The sequence below is a fragment of the Mytilus trossulus genome, chromosome 3 (genome assembly GCF_036588685.1).
Source record: "Mytilus trossulus isolate FHL-02 chromosome 3, PNRI_Mtr1.1.1.hap1, whole genome shotgun sequence".
NCBI lineage: Eukaryota > Metazoa > Mollusca > Bivalvia > Mytilida > Mytilidae > Mytilus > Mytilus trossulus.
This window is the reverse complement of record NC_086375.1, coordinates 42,598,574-42,622,245: the sequence shown is the minus strand read 5'-3', so window position 1 is coordinate 42,622,245 and position 23,672 is coordinate 42,598,574. Positions and strand designations below refer to the sequence as shown.

General features: G+C 31.8%; 1 protein-coding gene across 1 annotated transcript in view; it reads left to right on the top strand.

The window, feature by feature from the left end:
• The window catches only part of LOC134711513 (NACHT domain- and WD repeat-containing protein 1-like), a 34,298-nt gene that overhangs the window by 8,197 nt on the left and 2,429 nt on the right, over nucleotides 1-23,672 (top strand). Inside the window, exons 5-29 of the mRNA XM_063572141.1 lie at nucleotides 87-298; nucleotides 814-942; nucleotides 1,247-1,375; nucleotides 1,869-1,886; nucleotides 6,010-6,218; nucleotides 6,543-6,685; nucleotides 7,132-7,234; nucleotides 8,030-8,050; nucleotides 9,140-9,352; nucleotides 9,550-9,877; nucleotides 10,211-10,363; nucleotides 10,855-11,001; nucleotides 11,626-11,845; nucleotides 12,212-12,368; nucleotides 12,932-13,100; nucleotides 14,690-15,049; nucleotides 15,774-16,007; nucleotides 16,580-16,853; nucleotides 17,189-17,318; nucleotides 17,746-17,914; nucleotides 18,601-18,719; nucleotides 19,847-20,081; nucleotides 21,778-21,936; nucleotides 22,754-22,917; nucleotides 23,210-23,351. Coding sequence (XP_063428211.1) covers nucleotides 87-298; nucleotides 814-942; nucleotides 1,247-1,375; nucleotides 1,869-1,886; nucleotides 6,010-6,218; nucleotides 6,543-6,685; nucleotides 7,132-7,234; nucleotides 8,030-8,050; nucleotides 9,140-9,352; nucleotides 9,550-9,877; nucleotides 10,211-10,363; nucleotides 10,855-11,001; nucleotides 11,626-11,845; nucleotides 12,212-12,368; nucleotides 12,932-13,100; nucleotides 14,690-15,049; nucleotides 15,774-16,007; nucleotides 16,580-16,853; nucleotides 17,189-17,318; nucleotides 17,746-17,914; nucleotides 18,601-18,719; nucleotides 19,847-20,081; nucleotides 21,778-21,936; nucleotides 22,754-22,917; nucleotides 23,210-23,351 — 4,337 coding nt within the window. The remainder of the gene's footprint in view (nucleotides 1-86; nucleotides 299-813; nucleotides 943-1,246; nucleotides 1,376-1,868; nucleotides 1,887-6,009; nucleotides 6,219-6,542; nucleotides 6,686-7,131; nucleotides 7,235-8,029; nucleotides 8,051-9,139; nucleotides 9,353-9,549; nucleotides 9,878-10,210; nucleotides 10,364-10,854; nucleotides 11,002-11,625; nucleotides 11,846-12,211; nucleotides 12,369-12,931; nucleotides 13,101-14,689; nucleotides 15,050-15,773; nucleotides 16,008-16,579; nucleotides 16,854-17,188; nucleotides 17,319-17,745; nucleotides 17,915-18,600; nucleotides 18,720-19,846; nucleotides 20,082-21,777; nucleotides 21,937-22,753; nucleotides 22,918-23,209; nucleotides 23,352-23,672) is intronic.

Here is a 23,672-nt window from a genome sequence, read left to right as displayed (position 1 = left end):
TTACTCTGAGTTGGGAACTCCCCCTTTTAAAATGGCTGCCCCCCTGATAGCCATAGAGTGCAGATGAAATAATATTTATTTTATAGATGGTACAAGAAAGATGATAATGCTGTACCACCAGTGTATGTTCTACAAAGAATCAGTACACAACTTCCTGATTTTATCTCCACCAATGTGGATGCTAAAGATAAAGCTAAAGCTATATGGTGGATTGACAGTGATAAAATGCAAGATCTTTTAGCTACTACTGCAGAAAAATGTCTTGGTCCAGAGAAAGCAAGAAATTATTTGGTATCAGGTTAGCATCATGTCTATATAAAATTGTTAATTATGTCCAATGATTTTTAATAACTCTTAAAGAGGGATAGGACCTTTATTGGGACTCCGGGATCTGGTGTTTTTAAGCTCAGATTTCAGGATTAACTCTTTCGGAAACCGGGAAATCTCTTTTTGAATTTCAGGATGTCGGGATTTAATTTTTTGTAATTTTTGGATATCAGGATTTCGGGATCAGGACCCCTCCTATCCCCCTCCTAAAACAATAGCTGAAAATATTTATTAATATTGTTAGCACATTTCTTTTAGTAAAAAGAATTTTTCATATGAATATGTTATTTATACATCAGTCCATATGCATGTGGTAAAAAATGTACCAATGAGATGAAGACTATTGTTTTTTTGGTTCCTATTAGCTTTTCTGAAAGTGGTTCTTAACTACTAAATTTTGATTTAGTCTTTATAAATAAAATATGCATTGCTTATACCAAGTTTTATAAAAGAACTGATTTGAAACCTAATTTATTCTGATTACAGTAACAGAAAGGGAAGTACAGATGGGATTATTAGATATCAAGAATCCAGAGACTAGCTGTATATGGTTTAAACGTAACTTAGAGAAAATTGAAGATGACACACCATCAAAACCACTGTCAAGATATATAGGTAATGCAGATTTTTTTTTGTTTCGGTTCTTTAACTTTAGTTTGCCTCAACCAAATATTATTAGACACATATACAATGCTTATTACCTCAAAATACAGATTAAGTTTGATTTTTTTTATTTCAATGAAGCTTATGTTTAGTTTTAAAAAAAGGTTTTAGTGTTCATCAGCAGAATTTTTTCCTGAGTTATGTCCCTTTATAAATCTAGAAATATTTTTTTTAAGTTCTGGTGAAAGTATTGGATAAAAATTAGAATGATTTCTTTTGTTTACATTGCATTATCTGTAACCATTTATTCTTGAAGATTGTCAGGGTGAGGCGATAAAATGGAGGAAATCTCGCCAGCTTTTGTCAGAACTGAAGGATGAGAGAATGTCAAAAGTTCTTCCCTCCAAGAATATTGTACAATATAATGTAAATTGGATACAAGGAGGTAGGTTGCATATATTTAGTTTTATGTGCCATACCTTTTCTGAATTTATTAACTTGTTTGTTAAGAATCCAAAAATATAGAAATAATGAAATAGTAAATTCATATCTAAGTTATAAGTGTCTAAACTTTAAGTATTGCCAATGGAATTGTATGACAGACCTTCATTGTAAAAATTGTGATGGATATTCTAAATGATAATCAAATAAGGACATATGTTGTGCTCTGTATTCAAACAAGAAAATTAGCAAAGTCTCCTGGCAAAATCTACAATCTTGAATTGCAACTTTTAGAGGTAATAAAGAAATCAGCATTTTTAATAATCATGAAATTGACTATGGTAGAAACCTAATACTCAGTTCCAAGAATATACAAATATACAAATATTGTCTGCTTATTATTGAAAAGTCTTTCATTTGCATCTGATGTTGTTTTATGTTTTTTCCTATTTATTGATATATAAATGTGTATGACTGTATGCATGTAATTTTATCAGAGGGAAGATATAAAAGAGGTATTTGATTGTTTGAAACACATGTTTTATTTTGTGTGTGTGTATTTAAACTTTTCACATGCACCTTGTACAAAAATAATTTATCATGTGTGGGATGTTTGTGGCAACAATATAACAAAAGATCAGTGCAGAAAAAACAATAGCTTATCTAAAAATAGAAAAAAAATACAACTTAATATAACAACATAATTTTATAAAGAAATAAAAAATACAACACAGATCAAGAAATCACAGAACAAGAGGCCACATCAGCCACCAACAACTTTATACACCTCTGAAAAACAAGTGGGGAATCTAGGGGGCGGGGGTTGAACCCCCTTTTTTTTGGATAATCAATGCATTTGAATGGGGACATGTAGTTGGAACACCCCCCCCCCCCCCCCCCCCCTTTTTGTCCTGGGTTAGGACCCCCTTTTTAAAATGGCTGGATCTGCCCCTGAAAACAGACTTTCATTTCCATTTCCATTCTCAATTTTATTTCAAACAACAACAAACAAAAAATGAACCACATTAGTATTATAGCCACATAGATCTTATTCAACACTTGAGATAATTTCTCACATTTTATACCCCTGCTGCTCTGTGACTGGGGGGTTAAGTTATACCCTTATTCATCCCTATGTACATTTTTGAGATTTGTTTCTGTTCTTTAACTTTAGTTTGCCTCAACTAAGTAAATGGTCATTAAACATATACACTATAGTCCATATGCCAATTACCTATTTGATTCTGTTAAAACACACTTTTTAAACAAATTACTTCCCTTTGTCAATCGTCGTCTGGTTCTTAAGGTTACAATACACCATTAGATTTTATGGGCGCAGCCATTTTATGAGCATAACATGGTATTCAGAATTAAGAGTATGGCGAATCCTGATTGGTCGATATGTGCTCCCGTTATTTTTAATTTTTAGAGACTTCATGCACTCTGCTTTATACAAAAGGCAAAATAAAAATTATTCCGTAGCCCTAAAGGCACTGAGATGACTTTTCAACGCTAGGACAAGACCCGTATTTTTAAGGGCAAAATTGATAGGCATGGGAGATAAGTACAAAATACGCTAAGAAAAGCAACGCGACCCTATATTTTTTAGACCAAAAAATACTGTCCTAATAACTTTTCTTTGATTCTAGCAAGGTTTCGTTAAGAAAATCAACTTTCTAAAGTCTGTATCTTGAAAAAGGCTACCATTGTCGCCTATGGGGAAATTAATTGTTTATTTCAATCTATACAGCATCGACATTTCTTTAAAATAGTGCTCAAAAAGTGTCAAAAACATTAATTTTACTTGACATTTGATGTGAAACAGTATTGTTTGGTGACAAATGAAATATTGATTATCTAGTTTTTAAGCTATAGTCTGTTTCATATTGGTATTGCATTTTACCTTAGAAACAAGGGTGGGCTCGACTTTTGACTTACTGTGGAACGAATATGTCATTTTCTGAAGTTCTGCTGATTTGTTTGAATAGAGCAAGTACACGTCTAGAGTTTGTGAATATAAATCGATTTTTAAACATAACAATCTCGACCCAAGTGCTGTTATCGAAATTACCAAATTCAGCAAAAATGTACGGAAATGATCTCCTTCGAACATTGAAATGTTCACACGGATATCAAACTAAAAGAATAAAATAAGCATGCCATTTTGTAGTTAACAAACAGTTATCGATGTCAAAACACAAATATTAACACATATTCCATATTTTGAAATGCTATAGTCTGTTTCAAAAATGTACTTTTTTACGAAAACGGTTTCATTTAAAACTGTTGTTCAAAATTCACCGTAGTAGTTATATATTGGATTGGTTTTGTTATCAATATAATCAGTACTTGATGATATATAAAGAATCATTGGAGAAAGTGGGCATTATCTTCAGTCCCTTTTTAACAGAACCGCATTTACTCAAAAAAACTGATTTTTTTTCTTCACATTTTTCGACTGGGGTCACCTCCGATAAAAAATTCTGAAAATTCAGAGAGTAAAGCCAGAACGGTTTGAAGATAATTAATTTGTGGCATATATATTTGTGCATCTAACGCACTATGAATTGCACGATACAAGAAAGTATTAAATACTGTATAGGTTACAATACACCATTAGATTTTATGGGCGCAGCCATTTTATGAGCATAACATGGTATTCAGAATTAAGAGTATGGCGAATCCTGATTAGTCGATATGTGCTCCCGTTATTTTTTATTTTTAGAGACTTCGTGCACTCTGCTATATACAAAAGGCAAAATAAAAATTATTCCGTAGCCCTAAAGGCACTGAGATGACTTTTCAAAGCTAGGACAAGACCCGTATTTTTAAGGGCAAAATTGATAGGCATGGGAGATAAGTACAAAATACGCTAAGAAAAGCAACGCGACCCTATATTTTTTAGACCAAAAAATACTGTCCTAATAACTTTTCTTTGATTCTAGCAAGGTTTCGTTAAGAAAATCAACTTTCTAAAGTCTGTATCTCGAAAAAGGCTACCATTGTCGCCTATGGGGAAATTAATTGTTTATTTCAATCTTAACTGGAAAAAGTTGGCTTATGTCAATGCAAAGTAGGATGAATTGAAAATGATGTTTCTGTGGTTTAGCTAATTTTGCTTGAAAAAAAATAAATTCTGATGTCAAAAGTATTGAACTTCATAAAAATAAATGTCCCTTATATGGGAGACAACTGAATGCTTATGGCATGTACGGGTGTACCATCAAAAACAGATTTATTTCTATATATTTTTAGGTAGCGTCACTTTCATGGTTCTTGAGTTATGTCCCTTTTTGAATGGAAAAAGTTGGCTTATGTCAATGCAAAGTAGGATGAATTGAAAATGATGTTTCTGCGGTTTAGCTAATTTTGCTTGAAAAAAAATAAATTCTGATGTCAAAAGTATTTAGCTTCATAAAAATAAATGTCCCTTATATGGGAGACAACTGAATGCTTATGGCATGTACGGGTGTACCATCAAAAACAGATTTATTTCTATATATTTTTAGGTAGCGTCACTTTCATGTTTCTTGAGTTATGTCCCTTTTTGAATGGAAAAATTGCTGAATTAGTCATGTATTCACAAGCAGGGTTTATATCTGTATTCTACTTATATTTTTTTTTCTCCCTAAATAATCATAGAAAATATTTAAAAGTATTTTTAAAATAGTTTTATGTAATGAGTCTATCTGAGCATTACATAATTGATGTAATATAGTATTGGATTAAAAGTCATATCACTTTACTCTTATTATTCTTGAATTTTAAAGATAGACTCTACCAGATTGCACAATCTTAATAGTTATTAATTTACGAATGAAGGCTTTCTTGGATTTAAATTTTTATTGCCCCACAACAAAGTTGTTGGTGCCATATAGTTTTACCCTTGTCCGTCATTCCGTCATTCTGTCATTTCCGAAAATATCAATAAAATATCGTTCAAACTAAGTAATAAGTGATGCCAGTGTTTTTAACTTGTCATCTGTCACTTTACATTTGTCATAATCACATTCATTTCATCACATAAGGGTAAAGAATGCAAACAGGGATAAAAAATGGTGAAGATTGCATTCCCAATTTCACAAACTAACTATAACACTTCACATCAACTGAGTTGCACTTATACTTGTCATATTACCGGTATATGACAAAAAATATCTACTTTACGATTAAACTTATATTTGTTAAATGTTATGTAGTCAATTTATTGAGTAGTTCTAAAAGTTTTTCAGTCAGAAAACCTCCCCTTTATAACTGGTTGGCTCTGTAAGACTATGATTCCAAATACAGGAATCAATAGTGCATTTGTAAACTAACCTTAGATAAACATGGCCAAATGAGAGCGTAATTTGTTGTTTATGCATGTTTATATTTCACTATGTCATATTCATAATAAAACTAATGATTATCTCCCCTTTGCCTAAATTTGAACATTATTTTCAATTGTAATGCGCTCATTAGATATACCCTGTATTTAAATCAAATTTTGTATAAACCCATGCTTCTATTGTCATAAATGAATGATTAGATAAAATCTTATTCTTATTCCTTATGCTCATAATTCTATGGAATTTGTACAGCTCCTGATTTTAAAAATCAAATTTCAGTTTTTCTAGCATTTGTTGTTCTCATCTGCAGGTATAGATCCAGAAAACAAGGAACATGCTAAATATTTAAAGCAGATCAGTGAAGACCTGGTAACCAACATGCAGAATATGATAGATAGAGCTATCAAGGAAAGGGAAAAACAGGAACTAGTTGACACTTTGCTGGAGGAGTGTAAACAGCATATAGTATTCTGTCAGGAAAAATGTCGTGGTTTTCAAGGACGAGAGGATATTTTAAAGGTTTGATTTGATCTTTTTGTATTATGCTGGTATGTTCATTATTTTGATTGGGATATAATTATGTCATTGACTGATTGATTGTTGGTTGCTTAACATCCACTCACTTGCGGCATCCAGTGGCAAATATTGCATGCATGTTCAGGACGAAGTTATGCCATTGTATTAGTTGTAGATTTGAAGGCCCTATCAAGAAATTGTTACAAACATTACAGAAATACAAAAAAGCTACGGGTACTCTTTATTGCTTGACACATGATTTTGTGTTGGTTTTTTTACCATCTAAAGTACAATTTTTATTCAAGTATTTAAATTACATTATTTCAGAGAATAAAAGCCTATGTAACAGGGAATTCAGAAAATCCTTTGGTGATACATGGATTTTCAGGCTGTGGGAAGACTTCCATTATGGCTATGGCTGCTAAACTGACAAAATCAATGTGGAAAAAACAAGCTGTAGTTCTTTGCAGGTAAACTGAAAACTAATTGTTTGAATTTTGAATACTGTAAAGTACCATTATATTCAAGTGATGTTAATTTTCTTACATAATATTTGTGGACATCAACACGATTTTTGGTGCCCAAATGAATACATATGCAATGCATTTTATACAAACCATGACCATTTGTTTCTTGTTTCAAGAATGAGTTTGTTACAGTTGATGCATGTACTCACTGTGCATGTACTTCATATTGTAATTTGGGTTGATGTTATCATCCAAACAATGTTGTATTGATCTCAACATATTTCTGCCATTCTGACATGATGTGAATCTGTTAAAATAAATCTTACATGATAAACCAGACTATTTCTGAACTAAAATTTTATGGATGAATAAAAAATCTTACTGAGGTCTTTGTCATGGGTAGTTTTATGGCGGAAAACACATTTATGCAGAACTTTGTCATTTTTTAGGTTTATAGGAACAACGCCAGACAGTTCATCAATAGCACCATTACTTAAAAGTTTGATATCACAGATTCGTCAGACCTATGGGCTAGATAAAGCTACCTCAGAGGTAAATTTATTTCGTTAAATGCTTGCAAAGTTAAAACATATATATGTTGTATATTTTTTCCTGGATAAATTTCCTAAAATCTGTTGCACTACAGGGATTATTTTATATTAAATTATTTTTGCTACATAGATTTTTTTACCATTTCACTTCCATGTAATGAATTTTGTATGTTGAAATTGATTTTGAAAATATGGTCTTCAAATAAACTATTAGATTTGATCTGCATACTGTAAATTCAGAAATAATTGCAAGGTTTCTATCCCAAATTCATGTAATTGGTTTTGATGTTATATTTATTATTCTCATCGAATTTTGTCTAATGCTTAGTCCGTTTCTGTGTATTATATTTTAATGTTGTGTCGTTGTTCTCTTATATTTAATGAGTTTCCCTCAGTTTTAGTTTGTTACCCTGATTTTGTTTTTTGTCCATGAATTTATGAGTTTTGAACAGCGGTATACTACTGTTGCCTTTATTTATTATTGCGAAAAAGGCGACAGATATGTAAACACAATAATTTAAACTCTTATTTTGAAAAAATTTATATGAATTAAATAGGATTTTTCTCAAAATCGTAAAAATTAAAATCGCATTTAAGTCAAAAATGACAAAATCGCAATCATAAATGCACACACTAATTTCTCTGAATATACAATATAAGATTTGATCTGCACATATTTCTTTCTAATATTGTTGACCATTGACATACTAGTCTGGCAAGATTGGCAACAAGCAATCAATCCTCCTGCATTTCTGCCATTCTAGTAAAGAATTATAATGAGATGTTTTATATACAGGAAATTCTTCACAACATTGAGGTGCAGTATACATATCCTTAATTTGTTTGTCTAATGTTTAATTCCTGATTAATACAGCCCCCTGATTATGTTTCATGTGTTGTATTTGTATAAAGTGTTTTATGAAAAAGTGCTAATATCACAGAGGTTTTAGAAATCTTATTGTAATACAATATGTGCTCTATAAACCAATAGAAGCACATTGAAAAAGAAATTTTCAAGTACAAATTATTGTAACATTGTATTTCCTTCGGTTTGAAATCACATATCCTTAACAAAAAGATTTCACAAGCACCTGTGCTTATACTAATGATAAAGTGTTACAGAATTGCATCTGCATTTAGAATTGTGCTTTTGCTTTGTAAACAATGTACTTTAAAGATAATTGTCCGTCCTAATGCTACAGTTTGACTCCATGTTAGAAATATTGAAAACGTTCCATTTTATGTTTGAAAACTTTTATTAATATTTCAGATACAATTATATTAATGTTATAACATTATTCCACTTTAGTTTGTTTGCACTTAACCATGTACGGTAACCAATATGTCATAGGCTGTCAAAAATAAAATCAGCTATGTATTGACAAATTTTTACTTAGTTTTCCTCATCCTATTGCTATCCTTGATTGCTTTTAAATAAAAACCACAGCAGACGGCTTTGAGTATTTATGATCCTGCTGATTTAAAAGTGTAAGAATAAGCGCAAGAAAAAATAATTGAGAATATATCATCCATATATTAAAGAATGTCTGAGTCAGTTGTATATCATCCATATAAGATATATAAGTCAATCAGAAGCAAAGTCAAATAAACTTCAGGTATGCCTTTTATAAATGGCAGGAAACTTAGTAATTATGGTTTATTTTTTATACTGATCAGTTCAAAACATTTCATTCATTTAAACTGTTAACATCAAAATTTTCACTTCAGCTTCATAAACATGATGTCAATGTAATTTTTTCCTACCTTCAGCTGAGTTTCTTTTGTCCAAACAAATTTTTATGTGTAGGCTGTACAATTTATATAGGCTTTGATTTTGTAATCCTGGAACACAATTTAATTTTTTTATTAATACCAGTAAATGTAGTTATTTATTTCCATCTTTTAGAGCATAGAGGAACTTAAGGAGGACTTGATAACATGCTTAGGACTACCTCTAGCAGATATACCCCTAGTTATCTACCTTGATTCTCTTGACCAGTTAGATGCTGCTAATGGTGGCAGGAGTTTATCATGGCTGCCCGAAGATTTCTCTGCAAGTGTCAAGATTATAGTATCCACCTTAGAGGATAGGCAATATGAAGCCTTTCCAAAACTTGAGGTATGATTTCAGATACTATATAATCTAGACTGTGTTCATAAAATGGGAGGGCATTCGAAAAACAGGGCTATAAAAGAAAATGACACTACTGGTATAAATTGTGGGTGTCTTTGTGCTTTTATAGATTCACCTACATGGGAATAATTAAACCAAAATATTTGAAGTTCAGGAGTCAATTTAACTTTTCTCTTTTGCAGACCATGCTTCCAGATGAGAGTTTTGTCCACATACCAGATCTTTCTGTTCAAGATGCCAAATCCATTATCCAGAGCTGGTTACAGTCACAGCATCGTATTCTAACATCAGCACAGAATAATATTGTTGTAAAAGCCTTCAACAAGTGTTCACTAGCATTGTTTCTGAAGCTTAGTTTAGATGAAGCATGCCACTGGAGTTCTTTCACACCACCTAATCAGACTGTTTTACAGAAAACTGTTAGAGACAGTATTAATAGTTTGTTTCAGCGTCTTGAAGTCAGATATGGAGATTTATTTGTTAGTAGGACTCTAGGTTATGTGACTATAGGTAAAAAAATTGTTCCTTAAATGTGTTTCAATGAAGAAATGAAATAAAGAAGTCTATATTTATATAAGAAGATGTGATTGCCAATGAGACAAATCTCCATCCAAGTCACAATTTGTAAAAGTAAACCATTATAGATCAAAGTACATGCTTAAACATAGAGCCTTGGTTCACTCTGAACAATTCTAAAGGGCCGAAAAATGACTAGTATAAAACTATTCAAATGGGAAAACCAACTGTCTAATCTATATAAAAAAGGAAAAACGAGAAACACGTATGAACCACATCATATGAATCACATGAATCATTTTTTTTCTATAAATATCTTTTATACAGCTTTGAATGGATTGTCTGAAACAGAGTTAGAAGATATATTGTCATGTGATGATGATGTCCTTAATGACCTTTACCAGTTTTGGACTCCACCAATCAGACGTCTTCCACCTCTTCTCCTTGTTAGATTAAAAACAGATTTACAGCAATATCTAGGTATAGTTTATTAGTATTTTGTACATATGGTACAGTATACTTTTTTTATGAAGAACATTGGATATATATCTTTAATTGCGTTATATTGCTTAGAAATAGAAAATTAAAGAGGTTCTGATGATGTTAAAAGAATAGAAAATAATAGGCCAATACTGGAGAAAAAAGGGACCAAGAAAATAGAGAAAAAATATAACAAAAAATATAACAGAAAATAAAGAATAATAGAAAATAGAGAAAATTGGCCTAAAAAAATAAAGAATACATAAATGAAGGACCTCCATCCAGACCATCATTATTCACTTTAATTATAGACACATATTATTTCAGAAGCCTATATCTTTAAGACTATCACTTTATCTCTTGTTTGCAAGACAAATCTGTGTGTGCATTCTTCCTAAGCAAAGATGTGCAACTCATGTCATTTGCATTCATATTTATTTTAACAGCTAGCTCTATATATTGAGAATTTAGAAATAAAATTATATTTGCAGTGGACAGAGGTGCAGATGGTGTGAGAGTGATATACTGGTACCATCGACAGTTTATTGAGGCTGCCCAGGATAGATATTGTATTAAAGGGAAACAGTCATTTCTACATTCTGCACTGGCTGATTTCTTTGCAGGAACATGGTCCAATGGTAAGGTTTGATGCCAATACGTTCTCAATATTTCTTATTATATAATTCTGTTCATGTGCCTTGTCAGAACAACTCCAAATTGGCTAGATGGATATTGGTTAAAATTAATGCTATTGAAGAATACCATGTTATAATGTGCAAATAGGAATATAATCGTCAACATGTCAAAGGGGAGGTAATCAAATACTTACATCAATATGCTAATAGTATTGCAAGACTGCACAGGGGCAAATCCAGCCATTTTAAAAACAGTGGGAGGTTCCTAACCCAGGACAAAGGGGAGGAGTTCCAATTACATGTCCCCATTCAAATGCATTGATCATCCCAATAAAATGGGGGTTCCAACCCCTGAACAGTTTGACAAACACTGATTTTGATCATGAGAAGCTTAATATTTCCGGAACAATAGAACAAGATAAAAATTCAAAGTTGATTTTTACAGAGTTATCTCCCTGTGCTGTTATGTATCACCCCAAATTATCGAAAATTATCATTGATATGGTGAATGTGATTATTTTGCACAAATGAATTTCGAATTGTGTATGATATATATATAAATTGTCACACTTATTTTACTGATTTATGTCATGAATTTACTACTGGCAGTTCAATATTTCATTTCAGGGCATAAGAAGCCTTTTGAAAATACAAAAAATAAGACAAAGGGTTCAGAGGATAGACTTGTTACAGCCCAACCTTACAAATTCAAAGATTCCTATAACTATAGGAAGTTAGGACACTTGCCTTATCATAGGATAAAAGCAGGACAACTAGAGAAAGCCAAATCTGAATGTCTATGTAACTTTAAATTTCTACAGACGAAACTTATAGCAATGTCATACAGGTAAGTATTAAGGTAACAGAGAAATCTTCTAGTATATCTTGTGTTCCAAGAGGTCAAAAAAGATTATTCATTACATTTTAGATTACAAAACAAGATTAAGAGAATTATCATAGAAGGCAAAGGGTCAAACTCCTCTTTTTTTGTTAGAAAGAAGGAAAATTTTAAACATAAAAATTGTTTTTGTTACTTTGTGAAACATTATTGAAAGTGGCTAAAATATAGTGTTTTGGCGAAAAAAATGGTGAAAAAAATAATAGAATTATTAAAGGGGAAACCCTGGTCATCATCCAGGAAAAATCTCCTTTATGAAATGGTATTTAAGGCATTAATTGAATTCATAGTTATTTATCATACATAATATTTCAGGAATGTGTTCAGAGATCTGAATCTTGCCAGAAATACTTTTGAGAATGACAAGGAGTTAGCTTGGATTACAGATGCCTTTAAATTGTCAGAATATGCACTATCACATGATCCTTATCAATTGGCTCCACACATGATTGACAGACTGTCCAAAGAAAAAGTAAGTGGTGTGGTATAGGGTTAGTCAAGTCCTATCAAGAAGTCATGTGATTTATTCATGTCTTGCTCTCAGTTTTGATATCAAGTTAGGTACTGTAAAAATTTTAATAATTGTTTGGATACAACTTCTCAGAAGTTTTATGTTTCATTAAAGTTGGGACTAGAGAAAGTATGGTAAGGACACCATATTAGATGTACCTGTTTGAATTGGAAAGTCATAATAATTCTTAATAAAACAAATAACATCTGTTGTATTTTTGGTTGACTGCCTCAATGACATTTACCCTTAATCTCCCTTTTTATACAGATAAACAGAAAAAAACAACTTTATAAATAAAATATGCCCTTGTGACCCTATACTGAATAGTTAACATCTAAAGTCTCTTTATTTTACTGTATTCATGTTTAGCAGCCTTTAAACTATAGTTTTCAGAGCTTTCATTGAGTGATGTCGACTAAAATATATCCCTTATTGGACAATTAACATTTTGTAGTTTTTAAGTTGGTTTATTGGGGAGTGTATACAAATGGATGGGGATTTATAATCTGATAATAATTTTGTAGATTGTCAGTAGTTTCGTTGAGCAGTGCAGACAGAGTGATGTCCCTTATTTGGCCAGTAGTGATGAAGTACTTTTAAAGCCTGGTGGAGAATTGATCTATACTATGACAGGACATATATCTACAGTCAAAAGTCTGGATGTGACAGCTAATGGCAGTACAGCAGTAACATGTAAGTATATTCCAAAACTAAATTGTATAATTTCTGATACATTATAATTTAAAATAACTTTTTCTTAGTTATAAACAAATAGATGGATTTAGACTTTTATGCCACTGCTGTCCCGAAATTAGTTTCCATTCTTTTAGTTTAAATTACCTCAATCAAATATTTGGAAACTTATACACAATGCTTTATTACCATAAAACACAGATCAAAGTTTGAATTTTGGTGGCATCACTTTAACCATTCTGAAGTTATGCTTAAACCAGGTGCTCCACAGGGCGCAGCTTTATACGACAGAAGAAGTCGAACCCTGAAAAGTTGTGGCAAGTATGGACACAACATTCAAGCTTAGTACAGCTATGAATTTGGATTGCAATCAATTTTTGACATAATATGAGTTTCTGACACAAAACAAATGTCAAGATCTTACAAATATTTTGCCCAATATTGTGCGATTAAAGATTTCTTCTTTTAACTTTTCAAAAATTTGGAAATTTGGAAATTTGAAAATAAAACAAATTGAAATCAACTACCACACCCATTTTTTGGCAATTAGTCCAAACATGACATTTCTTTATACATAATATACAAGTAGTGTAAGGGAGGTAAATCCGAACATACCCAACATTGTATGTTAAATGTTTTAGAATTACCCTGCTTTTAAATTGTCTTAATTGTCCACTGACCAGAAATACCTAGTTTTTCCCCTTTTTGCCGCTAATTCTAAAACATTTGGAGCCATTATCCCCCAAAGACAATACTAACCATCCCTTCATGGTATAGAAACTTGTGGTTTAATTAGAGAGATTCTTACACTTAACAAAAGTTTATAAGTAAAAATGTATAGAGATCCATGCACCAAAACACAAGTTATTGTCTGTAAACTAGAAAAATGCTTCTTTTTGGCCCTTTTTCCTACATATTTGGGAAAATTAACCCCAAACTGAATCCCAGCCTTCCCTGTGTTATATGGAAACTTCTGGTACAATGTCAGAGAGATCCACACAGTTACGCACAAGTTATTGTCTTGAAACTACAAAATGCATGTTTTGGCCTCTTTTTAACTATTTGCCCAATAACCCCTTTAAATAAATTCCAACCTTCAATGTATGGCATTAAACATTGTGGTACAATTTCAGAAAATTGAAATACTAATACAACATTTTGTCCTGAAACTAGATAAATGCTGTTTTTAACCCATTTGGGCCCCTCATTTGTAACCTTTGGGACCAGAACCCCCAAAATCATCCCAAGCTTCCTTTGTGGTTATAAACATTGTGTTAAAATTTTATTGATTTCTTTTAACTTATTCAAATGTTATTATCCGGAAACAATCTGTCTTCGAACAACGCTGACGACGACGATGCAGACGCCTCCAACAACTACGTGATACCGATATGCGACCATAATTTTTTCAATTTTTGCCGTCATATAAAAATATGAAACTTATTCACCCTGCTAATTACCCAAAGCTCAGATCAAGAACAATATAGGGTCATGTTTACCATTCTTGAGTTATGTCCCTTTGTAATGTTATATGCAAGCAAGGACATCAACTGATAACTATTCTTCATGCTGATGTCTATTATTTACAGGTGGACAATTTGGAGATGATGTCATCAGAACATGGTCTTTAATGAAAGGCAAACTTTCGAAAGAGTATGACAACTTACCTAAAGATCCGGAGAAAGCTTGTTTCGCTGACAAGGATAGAAAAATACTCATTCATTACCGTAGTGAAGTTGTCATCATCGATATTGCCAACAACACACGGGAAAATGTTCAAATTCCAAACATGTGTCAGCTTTGTATTTTTGGACCAGACAAGTCAATATTTGGAACGTTCATCATCAGGGATTGCACTTTCTATAATTCATCTGATGGAAAGTTACGGGAGAAAGTTTCATTTGATAAAACAGATGAAAATTTGTTCGACATTAGGTCTTGTACTTCAGGTATGTTTGAACAAATACTTTGTTCTGCGTAATTGTGTACTGGTTCATTGAAAAAAGTAAATATACCGGTTAATTACACCTTGTGTAAGAATCCTGGTTTTTGATTGGTTAATAGCTAGTGTATTTTTCACCAATTTAACGTTATCAAATGAATATTGTTCATTTTTAACGTAGCTGGGGTATATGCAAAAAGGATATGCCTTTTTTACCCTCTCTGCTGTGGATTTCCCTCGCCTTATGGCTCGCCATATTTAACATTCTCTCAACTGGTATTTTTTCGCAAATACCCCTCCTTAACATGATATATCTGTTCAATATATTTTGAATATGAAAATTGAATAGTTACTTGGAACTAAAATTATGGACCATTTGCATATAGAGTAAAACTGAAGTTGGGAAGACTAAAACAAATTAGAATCAAAATCTGAACATCCTGGCTCAGTCTTTTAACAGGAATAATGAAGTAAAGTCAACTCTATTCTTTTGAAAGGAAAAAATCAATTGTCCTTTAGTTATTTCATCTAACAAATGCTTTTTGGATTTGCTAGACACTTGACCTACAGCTGTTAATTTCTGTGTCATTTTGTCTCTTGTTGAGAGTTGTCTCATTGGCAATCATACCACATCTTCTTTTTTTATAATCATTTTTGTTGATACTTTAAATTATGAGAGATCATGTATGCTAAGCATGTCAACATAAGCAACTTCTTATTTTCCATTTCAGCTACCTCAAATTATGTAGCATTAACTAATCCAACAGAGGATCAATTCTATGTAATCGATATCACTACTAAAGAATTGTCTTCCAGTAAACGTGAGACATCAGAATCATACACTGTTGATGCCATAGTTATTACACCAAGCCAAAAAATAGTCATCTGTGCTTCATTCCTGGAATCAACTATAAGACTACATGAAATAAAAACACTTAAAATTATAAAGCAGATTAAGACTAGAGGTATGAATTGTCATCAATTGTATAAAGTTCCCCAGTAAGTTAAAAAAAAAACATTTAAAAATACATGTATATAGTTAAACAAAAGTGCTGTTTGAAATAATTTTATAACAAGTCAACACAAGTATTTGCTACTTGAATGAATAAACAAAACATGAAAAGTATCAAATTCAATATTTGACAAAAATGAATTCTTGTCAAAAGTTTGAATACAAGAAAACATCAGTCTTGCAGTAACTTTTTAGTATAACATTGATAATGATTAGTATGAGTCGACAAATGATAAGTTATGAAAAAAGATTTCTGACTGGGTTATCTAACTAATGCTACCTCTAATATACCATTTAATTTAATGATTTTTCAGGCTTTCAGCTGGAAATACTCTTATGGAAGACACTACATATAATATTTTATTTTATCACTAGAAAGAAGAAATATTTCAAAAAATCATTCTATTTCATATATTCACATGTGTATGCATCAGATTAAAAACATTTACATCTTGAATTAAAGCCCACCTAAATTGTATGCCACCTAGTTATAAAATTATTTAATTTCTTATTTTCAAAAAACAGATGAGCCATATGAAGAGATCAGTAATTTTCATGTGACAGGAGATGGCAAATATTTGTATTTTCCTTGCTACAGAGAGGTCATAATGATTGATCTGAAAGAGGAGAAAGAAACGAGGAAATTCCGGAGCCATCCTGATTCGATTACTGATGTATATATTTACTCTGCTGACAGAGCAGTAACAATTACCCAGGATCCTATAGTAAGATTGTGGGATATGACAGAAACTAACAAACCCAGTGATAAGGATAAACCTTTACAGAATCACCGTATTGTGTAAGTTATAATCATTGGTCATACAACAAGATAAGCTTAAGATAAGAGTCAATTCTCTTGTCTTTCTTTTCCTCATTTTTTGTTTTTTTTTGTCATGGCGTTTTAAATGTCCCTGTGGTACCTGTTTATCCCTTTTAGCCAAGTGAGTTTTCCTTATCACTTGGTTTCCTTTGTTGCCCGTTAACATTTACAAAAATCTTCTCCTATGAAACTATTAGGCTTGATTCCCAAAGATTCTTCAATTGTTGTTTCATGATAATAAACTTCTAACTAATGATATAGTATTATGTGTAATAGTTGCTATGGTTCTATCTTGTAAACATTTGTAATTTCAGGAAATTTAAACCCCTACCAAACTCTAGACATGTAGTTGTGATTGGAAACCCTGATTCTACACAGATGGATGATTACCACATGTATGTGTATGACCTTTTAGACAAATCCATTGTGCAGTCAACAGAACTGGTAAGATCATGTTATTTTTTAGCAAGCTCTTATTTCTAGTAGACCTCAGACCATATGTTTCAGTTAATCAAAGTGTTTGTCGGCACTGAAGGGTTATGATTGCTGGAATTTTTCAGTAGAAAGCAGAATTACATATTGCATTGTATAAAGCGTTTGATGTACAATATAATTGACTCAGCTAAAATTCTAGACAAAAGAAAATAATATAAATAGTAGACTTGACACAAGGATCAGTAAAAATAGTAGAGTAGACATATTTATAACTCAGTCATCTTTGAACCAGACCATCTTTATATGTTATCTGTTTAAACTGTCTGTACAATGCATTATATGTAAATTTTAAAAGAAAGTTATGGATGAAAAGAAAGAAGTAACTAAATATTTTTGTTCATTGTTGATGATTCCAGAATTTTGTATTTATGAATAGGATGAAGGTTCACATCTACTAGAAGTTATAGATGACAACACTGTACTTGTACTACCAATGAGTCTGAAGCCAAAGACAATTGATTTACAAACAATGACAATTAAAACTGTATTCCAAGGCAGAGTCTGTGACAGATGTAAACTATATAAAATGACCAATGATGGAAAAGGTTAGAATTCAATACTTTTAAAGTGCCAGTCTTTGTGAGAAAAATTATAAAACATGAGCAGAAAATACCCACCAAGCTAAAAACCCTTTTCCTTATCCTGAATTTTGTTTCTGCATTTCTGGTAATTCTGAAATTATCTAGTTATCTTTTGGTTAGAATGATAGCAAATTATGGAGTTATCTCCTCTTAATTGTTAATTTCTAGTGCATTTTAACCAAATTATTTCTTGAAATACCAGAACAGAGTAGAAAAATGCTTTTTTCATGCACTTTTAAACATTCTGAACTTAGATTAACTAAAAGCTGATTGATTCTTAGGCAGATTGGCACTTTTAAAATGTTTATGTGATTGTTTTGCAATATGCTTCACATGCATGACCGTGCACTGCAATATCTAAGCAGGTACATTTCATTTAAAACTTCTGTTATAACAGATAGTTGCAACAGCAGAATCATTAATTAATGTCAGCCAGAAATAAACTATGTCAAGATTTTCATGTTTTGAATATTCTTGTTTTGAAGCTGTTGTGAAAATTAAATTTTAGATTTACAGGGGTAAGGCAACATCTTGTGTGATTGTGAAGAGTATTTTGATAGAAAATGAGGTAGAATTAGTCCTTCAAAGTAAATGACATTTTGCAATGTAATGTTTTGTCACAAATTAATTGTATGAGCCTATTGTTTCAGAGTTTATATGTGTATCGAGAGGAAGAAAGAACATCAAGGTCTATAGTACCACAACTGGTAAAGTGATTAAAATACATAAATCTCCAGCTGACAAAGACCTCAGAATAGATAACTTCTTTGTAAGTATTGCCTTTACCCAACTGATTTTTATGAGCAATCTATTTTTGGCGGAATTGGGAGGAAAGGGAAATAACACAAGTTTAAATTGTCTCCAATGTGTCAGACTAGGATCCTTTCTTATATAACAGTAACAGAAAAGTTAGAAAATCTACAAAATTAAATCATCGAAAATAGGGCTAGAAAGGGCTAAACACAAAAAAAAGAAAAAGCATCAATGGAAATAAGTTGGTTTTAAGTATCAGACATTTTAAAAGTGACTAAGACCATGCACACTAAATCCTTCAGATTACAAAGAATTAAGAATTGATGATCTCTCCCTTAGAATGAGATGAGCCACCTAAACAACTATCCAGCTTTAGAAATAAGGACATTTTTTAACAAACAAAAAAAAATTATCTATACTGTCTATACACAGCCTGACAACTTATTGTATTATTCTTTCCACGATGCAAGAGGACAAACACATTTTGGCAGAATAATTTTAACAAACATTTTCACAACAAAAACATTTTATTTTAATTTCTTTTTATAGTTTACTTACATACTTACAATGAACTTTCACTTGCTATTAGTAACGTTACTTACCATTGTAACATTGTGACATTTAAAATTTTCAACCCGATTTTGTACTTCAGCATGATTTTGTGTATTGTTTTTATCCTTATGACGGTGCCCTACGCACCAAAACATGTTCATCAATAAATTTCTGCAGCAGTCCTTAAAGCGTTGTTGTTATAAGACTTTCTACATTTTATGTTTTTATCATAACGACCCTTCATACGCTAGATATCCACTTTATGGACTCTTTCGTACTACAGATTCATCAGGGTTGAGTTCAATATCGTAGCAGCTTGGTAGATGCTTTCAATATTTATGTAGCAACTAGTCTATAGCTACATGTTCAATAGTAAAAATCTACGTAGCACTACATAGCTGCTATGGTATTGAACGCGGCTTGGGCGCTGGTTCACTTTCGTTTGTAATTGATTATCTAGAAAAGTATGGGTTTGAAAAACTATCAATATCAACTGTATCACTATTAATAAATCAAGATGACATTTTTTTAATTGTATTTTAGGGATATTTTTTAGCATGTGTAATATTAATTACTTTCATCTATTTTTAGACCAATAAAAGAGGCAGTTCTATTGTGGCCAAAGCAGATGAAACTTTTATTATATTTGATACAGTAAATGATAGAACTTGTACCGTCACACCAAAAGATCTCAAAATGGAAGTACTATCAAACGTAGCTGCAGTATGTCCTAATGGGAATCATGCTGTTCTCTCTGCATGTAAGATTGTTACAACTGAGGAATGGGAAAGTGAACCTATTGGCTTTCTATGGAATGTTCAAACAGGTACTTTATAGTTGCTGTTGTCATTTATTGCAAAATTTTTATCAAAGGACATTCAGGCCAGTAGAAATGAAATGATTCTGGGACAAAGCAGTCCATCTGAATATCAATAAATCATCCCCTACCACAGGGCTTATTAGTATTTTGAAATACAGATTTTTATGCCCCAATTATTATGCCCTATTTATTGGGATTTTGTTTTCTGGTCTGTGCGACTGTTCCTCTGTCCGTTCCTTCGTCTGTTCATCTGCCCTCTTCATGTTAAAGTTTTTGGTCAAGGTAGTTTTTGATGAAGTTCAATCAACTTGAAACTTAGTACACATGACATGTTCTCTATGATATGATCTTTCTAATTTAAATGTCAGAGATTTAAACCCATTTTCATGGACCACTGAACATAGAAAATGATAGTGGCGATGGGGGGCATCCGTGTACTATGGATACATTCTTGTTTTGAACAGTCTAAGATCTCTCTATAGGTTAAATGCTTTATAAGAGTATACTATATAGTGTGAAATGTATTTTCCAATTCATCTCGCATCAATTTTCTGTCCGTTGAATATAAAAAAAGAAGATTTGGTATGATTGCCAATGAGACAACTCTCCACAAGAAACCAAAATGACACAGAAATTAGCAACTATAGGTCACTGTACAGCCTGCAACAATCAGCAAAGCCCATACCGCATAGTCAGCTACAGTAAGCCAGAAATGACAATGTAAAACATTCAAACGAAAAAACATATGACCTTATTTATATTCTATCACATAATGAACATGTATGAACAGTTTGTCACAGTTTTCTTAAGAACTGAACAGCAAGGATTTTTGTAATTTTGATTTATGCATCTGGTGAAGATACTAAAATGTTTGATGTATTTTGACTTACATTTTATTAAAGACTAATGTAATACATGTATCTATAATACTAAAATTACGAGGTCCAATTTGTCAGCCGTCATCACGTAAAAACGATGAATCAAAGAATTCAACTTTATATATAACTAATATAGTACAAAGGTGTAGATTAAAAATTACACCACTCCAGGCCCTTTTGTTTTCCACGTAATTAATATTGCCAATAATTAAGAAGTTCCGGGTCGAGTCCGATACCGATACCAATAGTATATTCATCTGTTACCTATTACATTATCTGTACTTTCCGCATTTGACAGGCGCACCACCAAACGGTGTATTCAGGATATGCTATAAACAAGGGGTCATAATCACAGGGTTGACACTACTAAATTGTCAAATTGTTACCTATTGTAGTATTTTAATCAGTAAGACTTTATAAGATAACAATATGAATACTAAAAATAAGGCGTATAGGTACAGTTTTCAATTTGTTAGCGGGCATGACGTAAAACAGCGAATCAAAGAATTCAACTTTATTTATAACTAATATAGGACAATGCTGTTGATTAAAAAAAATACACCATCCCAGGACGTTTTGTTTTCCAAATAATTAATATTACCAATAATTGATCAGTTCCAGTTAGACGGGTCAAACAGAAAGATTTGAAAGCAGAGAAAACTGTGATAACTATCTTATAATCGGCATTACTTTATCAGATGACAATACTAATACAAAAATAAGTCTTGCGCATAGTTAGATACTTTAATTCAGTCATGGACCCGCCATATCACGGGTGTGTTCTAGTATAACTAAAATCATGAAAGATTTTTTCTATTTATAAGAGAAGTCACTTCAGTTGGTGGACTCTGTTTATCATATGAAATATAAAAGGATAGACAGTCCTTTAACAGTAGCATTAGATGAGATGCAGTTCCTGGATGATGAGAAAATGGTGTCTTCCCATGATGATTATATCATTAGAATATGGGATGTTGAAAGTGGTAAGACTTTACTTATGTTCATTCTAATTAGAAATATTAGATAAGGTCAAATTTGTGAATGCAAATGTACAATAATGGTTTTTACATCTTTTGTGCTGGCTGCTGGAAATTTTTTGCAATGTATTTAGTGATAAGGGATCAGCTGATGGATAGGTCTATATTTAAAACTGAATAGTGTGATAAAAATGAGAAATTTATATCAAATGTACAAGGTTACTTTATTATATCATAAGTATCTGACACTGAACAGATATCAGTGGTTATTTCAGATGTATATATATATATATAGCCAAAGGTAATATCTTTGGTTAGCTTGCTTGTTAGCTAAGCTGTGAAGTCATTATTAGTTCAGGTATACTACCCTCCTTACAAAGTAGCATAGCCCAACAGACAGATCAAGTGGTTTTCTGTTGGACTAGTCGATTCTTAAAGTAGAGTAGTTTACCTAACCTAACAATGACTTTACGGTTCAGCTAACAAGCAAGCTAACCAAAGATATAACCTTTGGCTACACACTCAATGGAATCCACTGTAAAACAGCTGTCATAATTGCATTTGGTATTTGTCAAATATATATCTTTCAAACAAAACTTGCTCCTTACATAACTGCATACCTGATTTAGTGCCATATCTTCATGTATGACAAAATTATTTTCATTCAACTAAATTCAAGGTATTTACATTTTATGGTAAAAAAAAATGATCTGTATATGGAATAGCATGAAATAAATTTATAAAAATACTTATTTCCCAAGTGAGCCTTTAAACATAATACATGTTTAGTTTACATATAGAGCACAAATTAATGTATTTTTAGGAAAACTTCTGAATAGATTAACTGGACACAGCAAACAGGCCATGTTAACAGTACCATATGACGGACCTTACTTTTTGTCTTATGGGTTCATGGATGAAGAAGTCATCAAACTCTGGGACCGGAACAACTTTAAGTGTCTTTCATCATTTAAATTTGACACAACTGTAAGTTAGAAAGTATTTTTTCCCCTATAAAATTCATCTAGTCCCATAGGTATATTCTTATTTTCTGTAATAATGCAGTCAAACTAGATATTAAATATTTGTCTTATTTATAAGAAAGTGTAACTTTTACATTAAGAAAATGGATATATGCTTGTTAATACTCTATCACTCAAATGTATCACATTTTTTCTTTATTTAGATAAGAAGTTCTAACAAATGGATCTTTTTCTTAGCTTTTTTTTGTAAAAAAATATATATACATCACTACATTCCATTATTAATTTCTTTTCAGCTCAAAGGGCTTCATTTTTGTGAAGACAATGAAACATTTGTAACATCTACAGATAACCCTGTCAACATTGTGCACTGGAGTTTACATGGTGGAGGACATACTACCAAGGCTTTAAAGGATTATCCTAAATTACAAACGAAAAGTAAGGACAATTAAAATACTTTGTTTCCTGTTGCTATACTGACCGAACTTTAATTGTGAATATCTTTTAGGGCTCTGCATAAGCAAAATATTGAGTAAAATATTTAATGAAATTATCTCCCTTGAACATCTTATCATATTTCAACTGGGTTTTTAAAAACATTTGAGCCAGCTGGATTTTTTTTTATAAATGTCATATCTAGATTTTAGAACTTGAGGCATTCAGATCAACAAAGGTGTGTACAATCTTTCCATCAGTGGTTTGATCACTTCGCTTTAACAAAACGGGTAGTTTGAAAATGATTATCGAATCATAAACACC